The 21451-nt window shown below is 41.0% G+C and overlaps 1 protein-coding gene across 1 annotated transcript in view; it reads right to left on the minus strand.

The window, feature by feature from the left end:
- The window catches only part of FHIP1A (FHF complex subunit HOOK interacting protein 1A), a gene marked incomplete at its 5' end in the record, with an annotated part of 74359 nt that overhangs the window by 48967 nt on the left and 3941 nt on the right, over window positions 1–21451 (minus strand). The window contains 3 exons of the mRNA XM_084245233.1: window positions 3683–3769; window positions 5538–5696; window positions 14358–14984. Of these exons, the coding sequence (XP_084101359.1) occupies window positions 3683–3769; window positions 5538–5696; window positions 14358–14984 (873 nt within the window). The remainder of the gene's footprint in view (window positions 1–3682; window positions 3770–5537; window positions 5697–14357; window positions 14985–21451) is intronic.

Below are 21451 nucleotides of genomic sequence, written 5' to 3' on the forward strand. Positions count from 1 at the left end.
CTGGCTGACCCACACACTGACAGGTACACATTCTAGAAGAAAGAAATCCAGGACCCTCACACCAACTCCCTGAGTCAGGGATGGTCGCAGGAGGGAGCGGGTCCTTGAAGACAGAGACAGAGTAAGACCTGACAAGAGAAGAGCCCAGAAGGGGGCGTTCCAAGCAAAGGACAAGGACCAAGTGCAGGGACACCCTAAGCCAGACTGAGGCCGGCCTGCAGGGGGCCTGGGCCAAGCAGTAAGACCCAGCCGAGGTTTTCAAGAAGGGGTTATGTGTTTAAACATCTGTCTAGAAAACTCACTCCACCAGTTACAGGTCAGCGGACCTGAAGAAGGAAGAGGCAGCAACGAGAACCTTTAGCAAAACTAACCTGAGTGGAGGTATGTGGAGATGATGACCAGACGTGACACTGTTGGGGTTAGAAATAAGAAGGCTCAGACTCAAGAATCGCATGAAAAAAGCCGGGCACCATGTGAGGGGAGAGCACAGAGAGCCAACTCTGTGGGGGAGCAGTCAGGCCCAGTGGATTTTCAGGCCACCTGTGCAGGGTCTAACTAACTTCTAAATCACCTCTTTTAACATGGCACCATTTTTTAATATGACTTTAATTTATATTCAAAATGTATCCTTTCCTAAGTGTGCCAAATAGGTTTCCAATCTCCTCTCCCAAATCCTAGAGAGCAAGAGTATTCTGGAATTCAAACCTTTTTGTATTTAGGAAAGCAATATGAACAGTCACACATCTGCCATAGCAACAAAGCAGGACCGGGGCAGCATCCTAAAGCCAAACATAGACAAATACTAACACAAGCAGGATTCAAACAAATAGCCTCAAGACAGTTCAGGCAGGGGTTCATCATCAGATGAGTTCAGCAAAGGTTAGAGCATACTGTCATATGAATTATTTTTTTAAAAAAGTGTTTTTAGGGTTTTTTGAATTGTTGAAACAAAGACAAGGGATTGTGAACCTGTATATTCACACCACAGAAAACTATGCAGTCCTTGAAAAGAAATCAGCTGTGCCTTTGTACTAACACAGAAGAGTAAGAGGCTGCCCACGGCGTTGCATGAAGAAAGCACAGGGCAGAGCAACTCGACTCGCAGGGTAGGATTATCACACACACCTGTGCGGAGGTACAGTGGAGACAATCCTCACCTGTCCCCAGCCACCACGGAGTACCCATAGCTCTTGGTTATGACTTCACCTCTGATTAAGAAATGCTGTGGGAATATTGTTTGCGTGTGTTGGTTGTAACGTGGGAAAATGCTTAAGTATGAATTTATTTAAATTATTTGTGAGCCAGAGAAGAGCAAGGTCACTCTTGCACACTGGGTGGCCAGTGACTGCATTGTTATGCAAGAACTGGGGGCTGAGATGGTAACAAAGGAAATGGCCTTGGGGTACTAACTAAGGCTCCTCTGTCAAAGCAAGGACACAGAAGGTGAAAAAGAGCTAGTAGCCCCTGAAGTAGACCAGAGACTGCAGGGATCCCTCCCCAAATCAAAGGAGGGGAGGGATACAAACTGTAGGATGTGACTGTTCCCTCCAGAAACACCCAATTCTCAGCTTCTTTCCTCCATCCCGCCACCCACGAAAGCTCTTCTTTAATCAGCCAAGAGCCATAAGAGAAGTTGTTCACTCTCCCCACCCCCTGTCTCTGCTTCCTTCCCAGACCTCTTCATTCTAAAAGATAAAAACACAAACAAAAGAAGATAGAGAGAAGGGAGAAAAGTAAATTAGGGGGGGAAATATTTTCCCTAGTCACTAAATAGCCCTGGGAGAAACTCTCTGCCCTGGATAAAAGTTAAGGAATTTTAATTCAGGACCAGAAATTCAAATCTTATATAGTAACGTTCATTTTGCATTTTACATTTTCAGGAGGGGCTCTATCTTTTTTTTTTTTTTCAGAACAAGTTGTATTAATAATGTCATGATTTTTTAAATATAGTGTTTTAATTTGGATATAACTCAGAACATTAGTTAATATATGTAAGATGCTACTGCATAGTCTATGAACTACTGTCTGGGGCTGTGCTAAGTGCCAGAATCCTGCTTGGTACTGTAACAAACACCCTTCCTTCCATGTCTGTTTGTTCAACCTCCTACATCTATGGTACTGGGCAAGGCACTGGGGATACCAGAGTGAATTAAACAGGAATGAGCCTTATTCCCATGAAGCATAGCATCACGGAGACAGACATAAACAAGTGACACACATTTCATGATTCAGTTCCACGGTGGTGAATGCTAGAAAGGAGGAGTATAGAGACCCTTGCCGAGAGCTCTCCGAGGTGGCTCGCACCCTCAGTTATGGCTAAAGCGTTATCACTGATATTTGAAACAATTGGCATATAACATAAAATATTCTGAACAAACAATAATTACAGTTATCATTATTATAATAATGACTTGGGAAATTATTTTATATCAACCCATCAATGAGGGCAAGCATGAGGAGGGAAGTGGACGCAGACAAGAGCCTGTATGGATAACCACGACCTTGGGGTCTGTATCCTACATGAGGAAAACCCCTCTGTCCAGAGGCCTGGAGACCTTCAATATAAACACCTGCCCCATCTCCTCAACAGTTAAGATACTAAAGAAGGGCAACCTGTCTGTATTTTCCAAAAATATGCTCCACATTTTTCAGGACAGATTTAATTTCAAAGACTTGGTGCCTTTGAGCCCATAACCACCAAAGTAACCTGGAAACCTTAATGTTTTAATATTTGAACCATATCCAAGATTACTTCTGGAAACGAGAAGTAACACAAAAATCCTAGCCAGCCAAGTATCTTGTTCACCTTGGAAATATTGCCACTATGCTCAAAAGGCACTGGATGATAAGAGATAAACATCTTCCCCAAGACCAGCTGCTCTAAACTAGAGACGCCATCAGCATCTTCTTTGGGGCTTCACAGTTGCCCATGGAGATGCAACTTCTGGATGTAGGAAGCGGGTGTTCATCAGAACAACACATGAAAAGCTCTTCTTTGTTTCTCTTCCCACCAGGGCTGGCAATTCCAATAACTTGACAAAGATTCTCTGAAAGCAACCCTGTGCCTCTTAACTTAGTGAAGAAAAAAACAAACTCCTTAAAATTAGAATTCAAGGTCCCTGGGTGTCTCCTGACAGCTCACAATAAGGTGTTATCAGTTGATCTATTACATGAAACAACAGCATCACAAGGAATTCAGTGAGGTACTAATGAGAGAGCAAGTCTCTGATGGGACCTTAACTTGACTTCCCTTTAACCTCTGTTGTCATAAAACTTAAATTGTTATAATAAAAAATTATGTTCTATTACAAAGATGGCAAATCCATGGCATTTGGCTACCACTGTCTTCATTTTCATGGTCAACCTCACCATCTCCTGGCAGACATGGCTCAGTGGACAGCTTCACAGACAGTTCCCAGTAGCCACTAGCATGCACAAGAATCAGCCTGTCAGCCAGCCCTCGTTTAGACCACCTGACTGGACATTCACAATGAAATATTCCGTGGCAACAAATGGGTTCCATCAGACTTCAAGTGTTAGAGTTAAGACCTGTGTTTGAGGTTGTTAAGAGAATATGGATGGAATGAGAAGAAAAATAAAGCTAAGGTCACAGCTGAATGGACCACATGTTTACCCTCCTCAATTGTACTACAGATGAAGATCACACTAGCCCATCACTGACCTTATGGAGAGCAGGAGCCAGGACTGGTACCAAGAATCCATTGTAGATGTAATTGACAAGCTGATTGCGAATCAAGGGGTGAGCCACCTAAGAGAGTAAAAAAAAAAAAGTACGATGATTTCACTCTTTGGCTCTTCTTAAAATCAAACATTTCTGTGTATTTGGCCATTTATTCCAGGGATAAAAGACAATTCAGACTTCACTGCTATGTAATTTTTTCAGGTGTCTTACTCCAATATAAACAGCTTGGGCTTTCAAATAAAGAAAAAGTGGGTAATTTTAAGCCTCTATTTGGAAAAAAAAAACAAACAAACAATAAACAGATTGGATATGTGCAAGGACTCCTAAGTGAAAATTAACAAATTGGAAAGTATAATTTTTGCCCCATAACTTTGTCTATGTCACATTCTCATCTTGCAGCTGACTTTTTACAAAAGAATATAACTGTCAAAATAGACTACTCATTTTGCTAGCAGAAAGAATTTTCTCATTTTGAAGATTCATGTTCTATAATAATCACTTTTATTGGGGAGGAAGGCATTTACAAAATTTTTTGTTAAAAAAACAGATACCATAAAAAAAAAAAACAGAAGACATTATTAGAGGCAGAACACTTCTCACACTTTATTTTTAAAATATATTTATACTGTGGATAACCCTTTACTAATATCTTTTGTAAGTAATTTTTCTAGTGCTATCTCCAAACAAAAAATCTTAAAAGTATATGGCCTCAATTTCAAGAGAGTATGAAATATATCATTTCTCTGTCCTTAACATGCAGTTGGCGCTACTTCTCTTTCTTTAAAAAAAATAAATAAATAAAATCAGACAATAAAGTAAAAAGCAATTTCTAGGGAAGTGAGGCAAGATCTTTAAATTACTGATAATCTCTCTCTGTGTGTACATTTGGGGAGGAACTAATAGTTTCATCTTTTTTATTTCCACACACTTCTGCAAGAAAATGTTGATAGGCCATAATATTAAAGGAAAAAAAATAACTTAAGATGTAATTCATTCATCTTATATATAAATAAAACTTCCTCTGATTTAGCAATAAAAATGAGATGAGAACTAAAGTAATTTACTTGCATTTTCTTCCAGAAGCTGTTTCTTTATTTGGTAGATAAACAAATTATAACTAACATTTTTCACCTTACAATCACCATAAAGAAAATTTGATTTCTTAATAAATCCAATATTAAGGCAATTTTATGCTATAAGAAATAAAACATTTTTGATGAAAACCCACTACACCCTTAAATATATATAAAATCTGATTTTTATTGAAAACGGTAACGAGAAATCTGAAGGTAAAAATCTAATCAAGAAGCAAATATACTAGAGTTCAGTGCCTGTTTTTTCCTGAAGCAGGCCAATTTCAAAGCAAATTTAATTTGTGTTGCTAAGAAGATGCTTAACTTCCTCCAAATTCAATTGGGATAACAATATTCTTTATGTTGTATGCACCATTAAGCAAAATAAAGTGTTTTCCTTTGTAGACTTCCAAGAAGACCTTGAAGTAAAAGTGGTATAATCTGAAGTACTTAGAAGCCTAAAAATATCTATTTAATGAGTCAGGCATTGAACTTATTTTTGATGGTTAAGTGGATAATCAAAACAAAATTAACACTTTTTATAAGGAAGATAAAATCTACTAATTTTTTTCTCAATCGAAACTTCCAGAAACCTATAAACTAACCATTTTATTCATGCAAGGACATTCAGTATATTTAAAGCATCAACGTTCCATAAATGCTGATCAAAACTAAAAGAAGGACTGTTTGGACGAAACCCTGCCCCATGGTTGCACTCAGCGGGGACCATTACAAAGGGCTCCTTTATCGTGCTCGGGTACCTGGATCACCGCATTGCAAAACTCCAGGGAGTTCATGAACTGGACGAGGGCAGGGAGGAGCAGCCAGTCGTCTTTCAGAAGGCAGTGCCATTCCTCACCTTTCTCTTCCAGCTTTGTAGGCAGGGAAGAGTAGAGACCGCTGAGCCCAGTGGCGAGTACCTGCAACGAGAAATAAAAACGTCATGAACTATCTTGTGAAGTTCTTCACCTGGTGAAGGCCGGTGCCGCTGTTCCGAGGCCTGCGCTTTGGGCAGTCAGGGGTTAAAGGCACTGCACAACGCAGCTGGAGGCAGATGGGAGGGCAACTCAAGCAGAGGGCAAGAGGGCTCCAGAGGTATTTGGTTGACACGTGTATATTTGACAGGGCTTGCTTGGGGCTCCGTGTCAGGCCTCCGCTGGGCTGGGGGTGTAGGGAGCAAGGGAGACACGTGCAAAGATGAAAGAAACATGATTTCTATCCCCAGAACGTTCAGGAGAGGAGGAAGCTCCCATACTATGTCGAGTACCAGCGCTGAGAAGGCACAAACCCACCGTCCTTCTCAGGAAGTCCTGGACGGAGGGCGCCAGGACAGAGGGTCTCACAGGCAGGAACCACAAGGAGCTTTATGAGAAAAGTTGAAGGTCATGACTGACAAGTTCAAGTTTACCATTTAGAAAGCACTTTCTTGGATATTCTCTCAACTGCTCTTCACAAATGACAGCAAGGAGAAAGAACTGGGGGTCATGGGTCAAGCGGAGGTGATAACAATTCAAACAGCTCTACCCCAAAGTATCAGTAGTAGGAAGAGGTGGGAATAAATTGGGGTATAACCCCCAGGGTGGCACCTATGACTCCAGCATGACGCCGAAGCTCCTGGGTTGGACTTGCTCCCTCAGACCAATGTTCCTGCAATGAAACTGACAGCTCCTAGGTTCTGAAGGTAAAGAACTCAAACCGTCCAGCTACCCAGCTTAGGTCATTAAGAAAGGGGCGATATTTTAATAGAGGCAGAAATGTTGAAGAACACATTTTGCTGAGTGCCTGTTGATTTTTAACTTGCAGATAGATATAAGACAAAGGAAAGCGGATTTCACAGCACACCCAACTGGGAAGTGGGGCTGGCCGGGGGCACCCCTGAGCTGGGAGGTGGCAGGTGTAGGAGGCGTGGAACACAGTAGAAACAGGGAAGTTATCTGTAAAGGCGTCGCTCTGGCGTGAATCCTGAGCTGTTGAGGTTACTCAGACATGAGGTAAACATTCAAGAAAACATTCGATTCTGAGTTAGGTCCAGAAAACAAATGGCAAAGTTTTACTGATTTCACCATCGAATAAGAGACAAAGAGGCAATTATAACAGTGTTATAAATGCTCAGAATCCATCATGGGAAACACAGGCTGTAATGAATGTACAAAAGGACTTTAACGCATGCTTGGCAGACCGGGAGAAGGGATGTTCTCAAAAGAACTAATGTCAAAGGTGCCAAAGAATAAAGAGCAGGTGGCCAGGAAGAATCCTGAAAGGAGGCGCGTTCCAAGCAGAGGAAACAGCATGTATGAAAGCTAGGAGGACTGAGAAAAGATGGCATCTTCTTGGAACTATGAGAAACACAGTGACCCAGAGTGCCGAGTCAGAGGTGGAGAGAGCCTAGGCAGGTTCCAGCAGGAGGCAGGTCCTGCCAGGCAGTGGAGGCCAGGATAGAGAGCTGGGGTGCCTCCAAGCAGAGAGCCAGGAGATGGATCTGTGTGAGGGGTCTGATGCTTAGGGGAGGATCTGGGCAAGAGAAAGACACGTGGACCCATTCATATGAAGTTGGCACCTCAAGCCATACAGAACAGAGATCTAGAGATGAGATATGACAAATTAACCCATAGAGCCAAACATCGGAAACCAAGGCAGGAACGACACTGAACAAAAAAAATAATCTCCAGGCTCACATCCTTCCCCTTGACCTGTTCCCACAGCACCTGCTGTTTCCCTCAGTGGCAATCAACTTTCTCACACAGAGAACTCTAGGGCCAATCTTCTCCATCTGCCTGGTGTGACCGACTCACTCCAGCCCTCACTGGGGGTGTGGATGACTTGTCGAGTCAGGTATGCTGAGTTTCGGGTGCTAGCAGCTACGCCCACGAGCAGCACACCCAACACCACGACAGAGCCCAGGCTGGAGGGTGAACCGTGAGCTCTGAGTACAGAGAAAGCCGAGGGAGCCAAGCGGGAGTGGGGTTGTTAATACGGTAGGAATCCGCCGTGGGGTGTGATGGCAGGGAGACAAACGGAGGAGCTGTTTCAGTGCTGGAGAAATCAAAAGACTACATTTCTCTGTTCTGGTTCCTAGTGGTCTTTATTCACCCACTCATTCAGTTAAAACACACAGACACACACACACACACACACACACACACACACACAATTACTGGGCACCTAGGTACTACGGTAAGCCCAGGAAATACAAGAGTAGACAAGACTGTGCATTCACCTCTTTTTCAAAATCAGGGTATTTGTGGTCCCAAAGGAGAATGTCCCCTATTGAAAGCCTTTAACAACTTGTCAGCATACCCCAAACAAATCATTTTAATTCCAGCTTTGAATATGACCCGAGCGAGTTGCCTGTTATAAATTAGAAACCTCTGGCAAGAGAGAACAGAGACCAAAAGTTCTCCTTGAAGGGAAATCTAATCTTGATGCCACATTTTTAAAATCAATTATATTTGCTAACTCATGCTAAATTAACCACAGAACAAAAGCTTTAATTCTGCACACTCTCAATTCCTTAACCACTCGGAGGCTTTGAAGATGAATTCATAAAGACAGGCTTAATTTGTCTGACTAAAAAGCTGGGAATAAGTATTCAGTATATCAATATAATTACAGCAACATTAATTTTCAAATTACATACATCAGTGACAGTAATTAAAAATAACACATACCTAATATTCAGTTTTTTAAGAGCATTGTGAGAAAGGGGTGGCTGAGACGGGAACAGGGCCTGCCTTACAGGGCCCCGCAGCCCGCAGCCCACAGCCGGGCGGAGCCCAAGCCTGTGCGGCCACTAGACAGTAGCGCTGGGGGATGTCTCCAGAATTCAGAACAGGAGAGCGATGGGGGGGAACAAGGAACATGACACCATCTTAAGAACAAGATTCCAATGCTTTATTGCTTAATATTTAGATGCCCCCTTCCATGGCTTCCCCTCAGAGCTCAGATTCATTCACCGAGGCCACATCTATGTCTAGGACAGACTAGCCAGGCACTATGTAAGGCTGGTACAGAAGCAAGCACAGCAACAAGTCAGGCCAGGGGGATTGGAGGAGACAGCAAAGAAACTGCCACAGCTGACCCTCGAGCAACACAGGGTGAGCTGTGGGAGATACTCACATTCAGGTTTATTCCTACCTGCAGTCCCTGTATTTACCGATTGAACTAACCACAGTTGTAGGTGGCTGAATCCGTGGGTGTGGAGCCCACAGGTCCAGCCAACTATAAAGGGATTTTCAACTGCGCGCATGGTCTCCCTCATCGTACCAGGGTCAACTACAAAAGTAGGGAAGGCGACTGTAACACTAAGGGGGCCAGAGGGTGATGTTAGAACAGGACGGGTGAAAAGCAGAGGCAACAACAGGTTAGTAGAAAACTTTTCCAGGTTCAAGATTTGAATGGCACGATATATTAGCTTCAAAATTTCTTTAATTTAAAAATTTAGAAACCAGATAGACATAAAACCGCTGATTCAAAATGAAATGAAGGCCTCCCTGGTGGCGCAAGGGGTTAAGCACCGCACTATGAAGCAATCTGCTGCCTCTGCAGCACAAGTTCGATTCCTGGCCAGCCAGGGAGCAACCCACATCGTGCAGCAGACCTCTGCTGACTCGCCCGCTGCTCCCCTCAGCAGTGTACTTTGGTCAATCTGCCTGTTCTGTTTCCCACTGTCTCTGGTGAATCCTCTCACTCCCCACAAGCCTGTGTACCCCAGCTCTTGTATGCATAAATAAATAAATCTTTAAAAAAAATGAAATTCAGGTCCATGATTTTAGTTTTCACTGATTATGACACCAAAAAAATCATAAAACACTATATTTTTCCCAAGTATTAACCCAATATTTTTGATTTATCTTCCCATAAGAATGTCCTTAAGTGTATATAGATATTATGTTTCCTACCTGAAACTAAAAGAGTGCTGTATGTCAATTATATCAAAATTTAAAAAAAAAGTATTCTTAAAAGAAACTTAATCACCATATGAAGCTGTAAGGACAACAGACAACTTAATAAGCAAACGCCTTGCCTGACAGCAGCATGGCATGGTCAGTGCTGACACTATGACTTGAGTAACAGATACACGTGATTTTGAACCAGACTCTGCCATTCATATGTTGTAATGACAGGAGCAGAGTACTGAACAAATCAGGGAAGGTCCATCTTTAGCTTTAAACATCTAATGGTACCAGTTAATTTGAGCAAAAACAAAAGGAATTTTAGCAGATGGCTTTAGTCTGAAGCTAGCAGCAAAACACCTGGTGGGGACCATTTGCTACAACCTGCCAAAATAAAAAGCCTCATAAATTTTGGACATGGGATAAATAACTCTCTACTTGCGGCTGTGTACCTAAAGGTTGCTGTAATTCGATTTGCATTTTTGGATTTATGTATAAGCTGTGTTCTACTTTGCTAATAGGTGACATGCAACAAGGAGTTGATCATCAGCATTGGGTTAAAAAAAAGCATCAAAAGAACAACGGGCCATATAACCACAACCATTTTTTGGCACTGAACTGTTCCCCAGGGAGGCCTCATTCTCCTCCTTTTCTTGGGAAGAAACATCTTGAGATAACAGGCAGTGGAACCAGCAAGCTCTTCCTTAACTACAACAAAAGTTCCCCAAAGTGGTCCAGTTGCTGAAGCAGCCATTACTCTTCCAAAAGCCTGATGCTAACATACTCTGACAATCACACTAATTAGAGAAAGCTTTTTGTCAATCGTGGTCCTTAGCCGGATGGTTAATAGAGTATGCTTTTATCTTCAACGTAAAAAAGGCCTTTTTTTTTTAATTATGTTGTCAGATGTAATTATAGAAAACTGGGTACAAATGAGATTATGAGATCTATCCTGAGGGGCAACTTAACACAAGGAAGGTCTGTGTTCCATTCTAGCAAATAAGGTCAGCTGGAGACGTTGCTTTTCCTCTCATTTTAATGAACTCTGTAGTGTTTTAAAGCATGTTTAGTAAAAGGAACAATTACTCAGTGAAATCTGCTTATAACATAATAATTGGAAATCTAAACAATAAAAATATGCTCGTCTTGTCCTAATATACTTAGCTTTAAGTAGGAAATGTTACAAACATATAAAATGGTATAGAAAGCCATTCCCCCCAGTTTAAAAGATTTTAATATTTGGTCTTAATCTCGTCAGACTGCTCTTCAGTTTTTCAAAAACTGAAACTTTACAAACAGAGCTAAACCCTATTCCAATTCCAGGACCTTACTTCATGTTGTTTCTGTGCTTGTTTTTATCCTTTTACTGCGTACACGTGTATCCCAAAAACAGCATGCACAAAGATTCTGTGTTTAAAAACTTTATGTAAATTTCAAATTTTATGCAAATACTTACATAGTGTATGTAACCTTGTGTTACTTTTTTATACAGACATTTAGATTTATTGGTGCTCACACAGGTGGATGTAATTACTTGCTAACACATGGAATTTATTCCATTTTGAATGCTGAGTAGTATTCCATCCATGTGCAAATAAAACTTTTATTTTTCTTTCCTTAAAAATTTTTCTCTTCCTCAACTCACTGTTCTATTGAACACCTTTGTGCTGTGTATTCTTGTAAACACGTGCCAGACTCCTAAAGGCAGATATCTAGAAGTGAAGTTGCAGGCTCTCATAGTATGCAAATACTCAATGTTTAAATGTTTCTAGACTGTTTTTCTGAATTACAATACCAATTTATACTCTCAAGAGTTCCTGTTTCTCCACACGTGTGACAATATTGATGTTATCAAATATCTAAATGGTGGTCATGCTGATGAGTATAACATAGTATCTCACCGTGAGTTCCATTTGCATTTCCCTGATGCTAGCAAGATATTTTATGTTTATTGGCCTTGGAGGTCTGCTGGGAACTGTCCCATTCATATCCTTGCTATTTTGTTTCTTCACTGTTTTCTTAATAATTTGTAGCACTACATGTTTTTGTATTTGGAGTCCCAATCATTTATGGTTTTGTGTGTTGCAAATATCTTCTCTCAATCTGTGTTTTTGTTCTTAATTCCAGTCTCTTCTTTATGGCTGGTGCTTAAAAGGAAGTCCGGATATATTATTAGTGCTGGTCAGTGAGTAGTTAAGCACATGAGTCCCTGCATGAGACTGTCCAGGTTCAAATCCTGACTCTCTTACTAGTCACATGGTCTTGTACACATTTACTTGCTGTCAATATGCCTCCATTTCTTCATCTCTAAAATGGGAATGATACTGACACTGACAGTGGTGAGAACTAGATGAATTAAAACATGGAAAGCACTAAGAACAGTGCCTGGCATGTAGTAAGCACTCAAAAAATACATTACTATTCCTATTATTAACAATTATCTCAGCTCTTTCTGGTCTTTCACACACTTTTTTTTTTGAAGGTTGCATTTTATTTTATTTAAGGTTTTGACATTTTTTTTTTTAGATTTATTTATTTATTATTTATACAAGCACTAGGTACAGTCAGAAGCGCGGGAGGGTGAGAGAATTCACCAGAGCCAGAGCAGGGAGCAGAGCAGGCAGAAGGACCGAAGTACACTGCTGAGGGGAGCAGCGGGCGGCAGGAGAGGTCTGCGCACCATGTGGGACCCTCCTCCGGTGGCCGGGGAGCAGCCGGGGATCGAACCGGCACTGAAGAGGCTTCGGGCAGCTTCGCAGCCCAGCGCTCAACCACTGCGCCACCGGGGAGGCCCTTTCACACACTTTTATGTGCAAGGGATAGGGGCAAGTCAAAGACACAAGGAACACTCCCAGAATGTGGGGTGTTCAACAAAACAATGCTCATCTCCTAAAAAGTCAATCTCATGGGGAAAAGCTGCAGGTTGTTACAGTTCATTAATAGAGACTAAAGAGGTGTACCTTACTGGACTCTGGCTGGGAAAAAAATCTATAAAAGTCATTTTGGAAACAACTGGAGAAGTGGATATAAGATTATAGAGTGTAGTTACTATATAATTTTTCTAGGTAATAATGGTATTGTGATTATGTAGAAGAGTGCCCTTAGTCATAGGAAGAATATACTAAAGTATTTGGTATCTATAGCTTAGTGTCAAATGGTATAGCTAAAACAAAAAGCATAGATGATAAACATTCCAAATCGTGGCAAAATATTAACAATTTTAAATTTGCTTGGCTCATGGTGTTCATTTCAGTTTTCTTTCAAGTTTCCTGTATTTTACTACTTATATAACAAAAAATAGTGAAATATAGTTACATTAACTTTATGGACTGATTTGTGGAAACATGTCATTTACATAATATCTAAAAACTGCAGAGCTTGTCATTTATTAAAATCTTCCTTTATGACCTTCAATAAAGTTTTATAATTTTCTCTGTAAAGGTCTTTCACAATTTGTTAGATTCCTTCACCATGTCTGAGGATTGTGCTGCTTTTGTAAATGGTGTCTCTTTTTAGTTGTCTTTTTACATAACCCTTGCACACTAAATACCAGTGGGCCTCCCTCCCTGGCCACCTGTCAAGCCAAACACACCCCACATCATTTCTAAATGCCCTCCAAATGCCCTTGCCCCAGATCAAGAACTAACAAGGTAGTGTTAACTAACAGTGGATCTGAACCTACTAATGGCAACTTGCCTGGCCTTTCCCCAAAAAAACTCTCTAGTGAAGATCAAGAACTAACAAGGTAGTGTTAACTAACAGTGGATCTGAACCTACTAATGGCAACTTGCCTGGCCTTTCCCCAAAAAAACTCTCTAGTGAAGACCTACACACTCTTCCAGCAGAATCAGGCATATTTAAGACAATAAAGTTTATAAAGAAACAGGTGACTAAAGAGAAGAGGCAATGGAAACAAACTGGAAATGTTCACTGAATTGGGCAAATACAAATAGCTGTTGCCCAAGCTGCCTAATAAGCCAGAAGATATAAACCTATAAAAATTGTCATTTAAATACCCTTTCCAAAGACGCTACTACCACCAAGAAATAATCAGAGCCCTAAGGCATTTTTGGAGACCCTGCACACTCCCTATTCTTCCCTGGAGCTGCATCTGGGTCTGGGCTGCTCATCTGCAAAGGACCTTCCACTGTATGTCTCATGATACCAATAATTAAGAAATTGACAGAGTAGAAGATTTCTTGCTTCCTCAAATTGTAAATATGTATTTTCTAAATAAAATCACTGCTTTTGATCTACAATTATGGTCATTATCTTGCTGAGAAACAAATTAATTTGTGAAGCCAGCTGTGAGGGGTCTTCCCACATGCCAAGATTCACTGGCACAAAACCCACCTGAAGAGCTAAAGAACATGAAAGTGCAGGTTTTACCAATCACTCAGGATATGCTTTTAGAAAAAACTAAAAAAGTCCCTAAACCAACAGAAATGTAGCAAGAATTAGCAGCACATACAGTTTCCCATGCTGGCTGATTCTGAGTTGACACTGTTCAGCCAAATAGCACCTCGACTGAGATTTCTCTGCTCCCTTCCAAAAGGTTTGCACTAAACATCTTTCCATAAAAGGTACCAACTACAGTTTGCTGAAAAGAAAGGCATAAACAAGTGTTTAGCCTAAGTTTAGGAGCAGAAAGAAGAAGCAGATGAAAACATGCCAATGGGAGCGACTTACTGGACAAAAGTAGGTGTTCTCCACGATGTGATGGGCCACCACGCTGTTCTCAGCAGAGAGAGACATGATGAAGAGCAAAGCATCCCGGGCTTGCTGGCCAACAGTCCCCTCTCGGTGAATGAAGGGAATGAGAAGGGAGAAGATGAGGAAGTTGGCAGCCCCTTGGTCCTCACTAGTGTGAAAGAAGAGTTCCAAAATGGATGGATCTTTGGCAAGGATGGAACAGAGCTGATTGAGCAGGACAACCAGCTTCCCCTCCACAGTGGGGGTGGTTGTTCCGGAACAAGAGCTCAGCAACATCATCAGGGGCTTCAGGATGGGCTTGTGGTGCAGCAGAGGCTGGTGGGACTGGGTGACCAACATTTCATACATCTTTAGCTGCTCGATTTTAGTCTCATCAGTAAATTCCCGCCTTAGGCTCCAAAGGAAGAGTTTCTCCATGATGTTCTCACAGACCACAAATTCCAGAATAGGTCCCATCGCAGCATCTTTGGCTTGCTCTTCAATCAGCAAGAAGAGCATGTGTTCTACGTAATTCTGCACCGCACTGGCCTCATCTGGAGGGATGGCTCCATATTTCGCCTGGGTGTTCTTCAAGGGGTCATGCTTCTCTAAGATTTTCACAACCTGTAACCAAGTTAAACATCTGTCATCCATTGGATGTTAATCATATTACAAAAACACACCACTGCTGATTGTACCACATCTTTGCAGAAAATGCGGGGGTCATGACTCATAAGAAGATATATCTCTCACGAGAATAAAATGAAGGGTTAAACTACAGAAAGAAGATGTTTGAAAACATTCCTTATAGTACTCATATGAGTTTTCACAACTTAAATGTCAAAGAAAGTAGTATGGTTGTGTAAATTATGCTACATGCATTCATGGGTCTATTGTAATGAGACTACTGAACAAAATGACAGAAAAAATTAATACATCCCTACAAACAAACGCAATACAACTTAAACACCAACCCCTTGATTCTTACAACAAAATAGTGGTTACCAGAGGGAAGGCATAGGAAGATGGAAGGAATAGGAAGAGAGGGTCAGTTTGATAGTGACGATTAATACAAGTATTTTGGTGATAGGTAAGGTAGGCTACATACATCTATCAAGGTGTGAAGCTGTACACCTGAAACTTACAGAGTAGTGTAAAAACAATGGTCCATCAATCCCTAATTAGGTCATATGAGAGCTCTGACATGTCTCTCTCTTACCTTGCTGGCATGTGAATGCTTCCTACCTCTTTCTACCTCTCTCTGCCCATAAACGCTTACTTTCACTTTGGAGCCTGGAAATTAAAACCATTTTATATCTCAACCTTCATTTAACTGTATGACTCGGAATGTCTATAATACTATTCATTCAACTGACTTCCTTTGTTCCTTGTTGCCTTTGTTCATCTTTGTTCCTTGTTGCCTTCCTGAGCTGCATGATATATGGTATATGTTTGTCTTGTGCAGTAAGTACACGCTTAGACCAGTTTACAATATGCTGTTACATGTTCTGGATTTAGATTATACAATTTTGCAAGTCACTGGGGAAGCTGGCAAAGGTATAATGCTATGTCAGCATACATGAGCAATGAGGGAAATTTATTTCTCAGAGAAAGGCCTAAGTTTTTCCCCCTGTCAGAAGTAGGGCAAAAGAACCTTTATAGATTAGGCAAGTAAATTCTTATACAATGAACAGATTTCTACAGAATCTATAATTTCAATCAACTTCCATTACAAAATTCATAATGCTGTCATGGGCGGGGGGGAGGGGAATCACCCCAACACCCTTGAGATGGTATTTTCAATGAGGAAGGCCTTCAGTTAGCAGCTGCTCACGAGGTGAAAGGTTCAGTAACGGGTGGCCCCAGTGAACCCTTTCCTTCCCTGCATGCTGGAATCCAGAGTGCACCTTACCCTCCCCCCAACCTCCAAGAAACCCTCCAAAAATTCCTCGCCTAGCTGCAGACCATTCGGACAGAAATGGATGAAAATGTGGGGACCCTTCCCCTTTGCTCTGGCCTTGACACCTCACAGAACGGCAGCACAGCACCACACTTCTCCAAAAGGGGGCTCCACCTCAACACAGCATGTTTTCCGTCCCAAAGTCCTAACTTTCAGCTCTACATTCTAAAGAACAAATTAGCTACAGACTTTATCAGTTCCATAATTTCAAAGTCCACATATTGAGTTTACTTATGAGAGCTATCTTTATAGCTAGGCTTCGGGGTAGAAATGTAATTATACTTCTCATGTGTGCTCAGACTCTAAAACTGGGACTGTGCCTTATACATTGATAGTCGTAAAGCAAATTAGTTCAATCTTTCTAGAAAACAACTGGCAATATGTAACAGAAGCTATAAAGAGGTTCCTGCCCTTTGACTTGTTAATCTCACTTTAGGGAAAATGCTCCAAAGAAACAACCCAAAACAATTTGTTAAAAAATTTTCACACCACAGTATTTTCAATAATTAAAAATAAAAATATCATATCATTGACCCAGAAAGTCACAAATTAGAGAATTACAATCAAAATATGGTACATCACCATATAATGTTACTAAGAATAAATGCCAAGTAGATTATATCACTAATGTAAGTGTACACATGAAATAATTTAAGTTAAATAGCAAACATATTGACAAAGAGATGCACGATTAGAAGTGAGTCTAATGAAATATGAGATTTTTAAGGTTAGTTCTTTGCCGTAATTGATCTAATTTCATAATACAAATTAAAAGTAGACAAAGTAATTTTATACTCATGTCTAAATAAGAAACCAAAGCTCCAAGTTAAAAACAATAATTGGAAATCTCATTCTCAGAAATTTCTAAGCCATATAAACTTACATATTTGCATATATATTTATAGTACATACATGCATAAAATATTACATATCTAGATTTATTGTTTACTTAATTAAACAAGCAGGTCATTAGACTCAGGTGGCTCTAATGCATAAGTAAACCCAAATCACAATCTATAAATCCTCAAGGTTACAAAATCGAAAGCTAGGACGACCAATCACAAACCAGCAAAAGCCAATCAATCATTTTCTTGCTTTACTTCAGTCTTTGTAAAATCTCTCCAAGCTCCTGTAGGTGAAAAATCCCTAACCACGTCCAGTTTGGCACTGCCTGATTTGAATAGAATTTTTTGCTCAAATAAACTCTTAGAATTTTCTGTATGCCTGTTTGAACAGTGCATAGGCAATATACAGCAAAACTCTATGACCACAGTTACATTTTTCTCATGAACTAACCGTCATTTATATTATTTGCGCCAATACATCCCTTTACAAACAAAATACTTTCTTTTCACTATGAAAAAAATCAGAAAAAGAGTTGCCATGTTTATACAGAATACAAACTATTTAGCAGCTTTTCCATTTAAGCATCTCCACCGCCTTTCAGTAGTTCCTTTACATGCCTCTGGGCTAAGGGACAGAGCAACATGACAACAGAGCTCTGACCCCACAGAGACACAGGCTGTTGATCCTCTGAGATGGAGCAGAATTAGCGCGCTTTCCTCACTGTGGGCAGGTAGATGGGTGTGCTGCAGCCAAGGCCTGTGAGTCACACAACGCGCTGCTCGGAAAAGTGCTGACTACGCCTGTGTTGCCACATGCCTTAACCTCGCTCTTCAGGTGTCAGGACACTCCCAGGTCACCTCCCTTTCCCTTCTGGCAGACACACCCATGACCTGCTTTTTTGCAAGTGGACACTGGGAGCCCACACCCTGGTCCCTCCTGACAGGGAAAGCCTATGAAGCTTCTTGGCCAGAGCACAGCATGCGTTGAAATGCCAAAGAATTTCCATTCTGATGTCCTAAGTTTGCTGCCCAGACGGTGTCATAGTTCTTTCGGTTTCCACAAACTGGTTCCTGGTATGACCTGGACTTTTCCTTGTCTCCCTGTTGGGCCCTTTTCTCACATTTCTCCAAACTCCAATACTCCCACATTCCTGCTTCTGCTCCCTGCCCATTCTCACCTTCTACCAGCTCTGACCTTCCTGTCCTATGGATCCCTGACCCACAGTGCTCACAGTGGCTTCCCCAGGCCTGAGAACACCTCTGTCTTAGTCTCTCAACCTTGCCTCAGTTTTCTACCCCCTGCTTCTTCTCAGTTATACACTCTCTGTCTCAGGAGTGCAGTTCAGGAAAACACACACACACACACACACTCACTCACTCACTCACAACAAAGGAAGATTAGAGAGGTCCAAGTAGGGAAAAGACTAAAAGCAAGAAAAATATACTTTGCAAATATTTCCTCTACTAAACAAGTTCACTTTGTTAGGCAAAAAATATCATTTACTGATCTAATCCATCCTGATAAAGCCCACACTAAGTAAACCAGTTGAAATCAGAAACAACACTGTGAATGTTTGGCTGACCTCAGCATTTGGTGACCTACAAACTTTAATAAATACAGGTGTGTGTGTGTGAGAGAGAGAGAGAATCCTGAGCCCAGAGCACATATAGATCCACATGTAAATTATCAGAATTCTAAAAAGAAACAAATACATTAAAAATCAATAGTACGAAAGCCGTATACAAATTAGTATGTTATCAATACAGCTAAATTTTAACCTAACTTCCAAGTCACATGACCTAAAAACATGAGGATAATAGGGGACAAATCAATGAACCAACAGTATGTGTCTCTCACTAAGACACTATCCTTAGGGACCCTGTCCTTCCATGAACTATGGTGACCATCAGCCAGTGATAATTGGCCTGCAATTCAAACATACACAAATGCTAAAGAAGCATAATGCTTTCAGAAGGAAAAATTCTACATAAATCACATAATCACAACTCAAGGTAACAAATAACTCTTCATGGTAAGCACAAGTATTTCTCCGTCAGGAGACTAGCTTCAACTCCACCTTAAAAAAAAAAAAATTCTATGTCTTAAGTACATGTGTGCAACAATAGATGATCATTTGTGCTCCCTTGGCGAGAGCCTAGTTACTTTAAGAGTCACATGAGTTCATCCATAATTCCAAATACCTTAGAATACTAATTTAAAGTGGCCTCGTGGAGAAAAAAAAAAAAAAGTAACTAAGCAACGGTTTTCCATCACACAGAAAAAGGAGAGGATTTAGCAATCTTCAGCCAAATTCCACTTAATGTACAAAAAAACTACAGCAAGAGTCTCCATGCAATGCTTGCTCATTACCTAACAGGCCTATGTCTTTCAACTTGGGATGTCCTTGCACACCATTCCTAAGGGAGACTTAGTTACTGAGTCCTGTCTTCTTACATTAAGATAACAGCCTAGGGGGCCTCACTGGTGGTGCAGGGGGTTAAAACACAACCTATGAAGCTGTCCGCAGCCTCTGCAGCACGAGTTCAATCCCTGGCTGGCCAGGGAGCAACCCACATGGCGCAGCAGACCTCTCCTGACTAGTCCGCTGCTCCCCTCAGCAGTGTACTTCAGTCGATCTGCCTGTTCTGTGTTCCCCACTCTGTCTCTGGTGAATCCTCTCACCCCCCACACTGCTGATCTGTACCCCAGTTCTTGTATGCATAAATAAATAAATCTTTAAAAAAAAAAGATAACAGCCTAATCATATATGTGCACTTGCACAAGTGGGTTGATGCCAGCCCTAGTTCTGAACTCCAGAGACTTATCTAAGTCTGGGATAAAACAAGATAAAGTAGGAGCTGTGTCTACATGCCACACTTCCTTGGGACCAAAGAGTCTGGTAATTACTGCAAAACAGAAATGTGGTAGAACATCAGTCTGGAAAATAACCTAATAAACTAACCCTTAAACTAGATTAATTATTTTTAATCTAGGAATATATGGAAAGGATTTAGGAATAATGATTATGTAATAATGCTCCAGAGGACAGAACAATTTCGTCCACAGCAAAAACAAACTTATCACCAAGCACATGGCTGGAGAGCTGCTGACACTTCAGCATGTTCAACCACTTTGGACTCGAAGAGCAGCATCATTAGACTAACGCAGCAGAGCTTTCTTTCTGCTTTATTTTCTACCATCAAGGGCTACTTAAAAAGCTGAAAAGACAAAAAAATTCTAATGTTAACAAACATCACGTTACTAAGATATTAAGAAGATTAATTGGAGTTCTCCAATACTTGCCAAGTTTTCCTCTCAAAGGCTTTTCTTAATTTTTCTCATCATTGAGTCTTTGACTTAAGCCCAGACCAAAAGAGTAAAGATGAACAGAGCAAGAGATTGGGTTGCCAGGGAGCTTGAAGGTATGTTCAAGTCTCTCTGTGTATCACAGTCCGGCCAGTGGAGGCTGCACAAGACACTGCACTGAAAATATCTACTTATCATTATCGTGGGAAGACATTTGACGTAATTAACTAACCTGGATGATTCAGTTTTTTTCATCCTACCTCCTCCAAGAAGAAAAAGGTTACTAAACCCGCTAGCTTTTCCTCATCCACTATTACTGTGTGAGCTCTGAAATTTTCTTGTATTTGAAGATTGAGAGAGAGAGAGAGAGAGAGAGAGAGAGAGAATCCTGAGCCCAGCTTATTTTTGGGAGGCTGAGGGTGGTAAGGAGAAGCTCTGGGCTACTACTTAACTGAAAAAGGACAGAAATGTGCGTTTCCAATTGATTGTTATTTTAACCTACCACCTCTGGTTTCCTGGCTGTAAGAGCAGATGTCTCCTAGTATATAACTAATCCTGACTCAATGCTTAAAAGGACAGAGAAAGAATACAGCAAGGTCCATGAAACTTCACGCATGCCTAAGGCAGGGAATCGTGAATCAGCATGATGGACGCTGGCCGGGTGGGGGTGCCATTAAGAACAACTGGTGGGGGGGAGGGGGAGAGATTTATATGGCAATTTAGTTGAATAGTTTATTATCTGGGGGACCAGAAAGAAGCACTTGCTTCCATTCAGAAAAAGTAAAGGCAGGAGATATAAACAGTCTACTAAATTATACACTGTTCTTATAGACTGCTATAAAAATTAAACACACACATTTCTCCAAATCATTAATCATTAACATCAAAAAATATTACTAGTAGCAAATTATAGAATGCTTTAAAGTTAGTGTCTCTTCAAAGATGTTCTAAGTTGCCAGCTCTGGTTAGGTTGCACTTC

This window comes from Talpa europaea (assembly GCF_964194135.1).
Source record: "Talpa europaea genome assembly, chromosome: 10".
Taxonomy (NCBI): domain Eukaryota; kingdom Metazoa; phylum Chordata; class Mammalia; order Eulipotyphla; family Talpidae; genus Talpa; species Talpa europaea.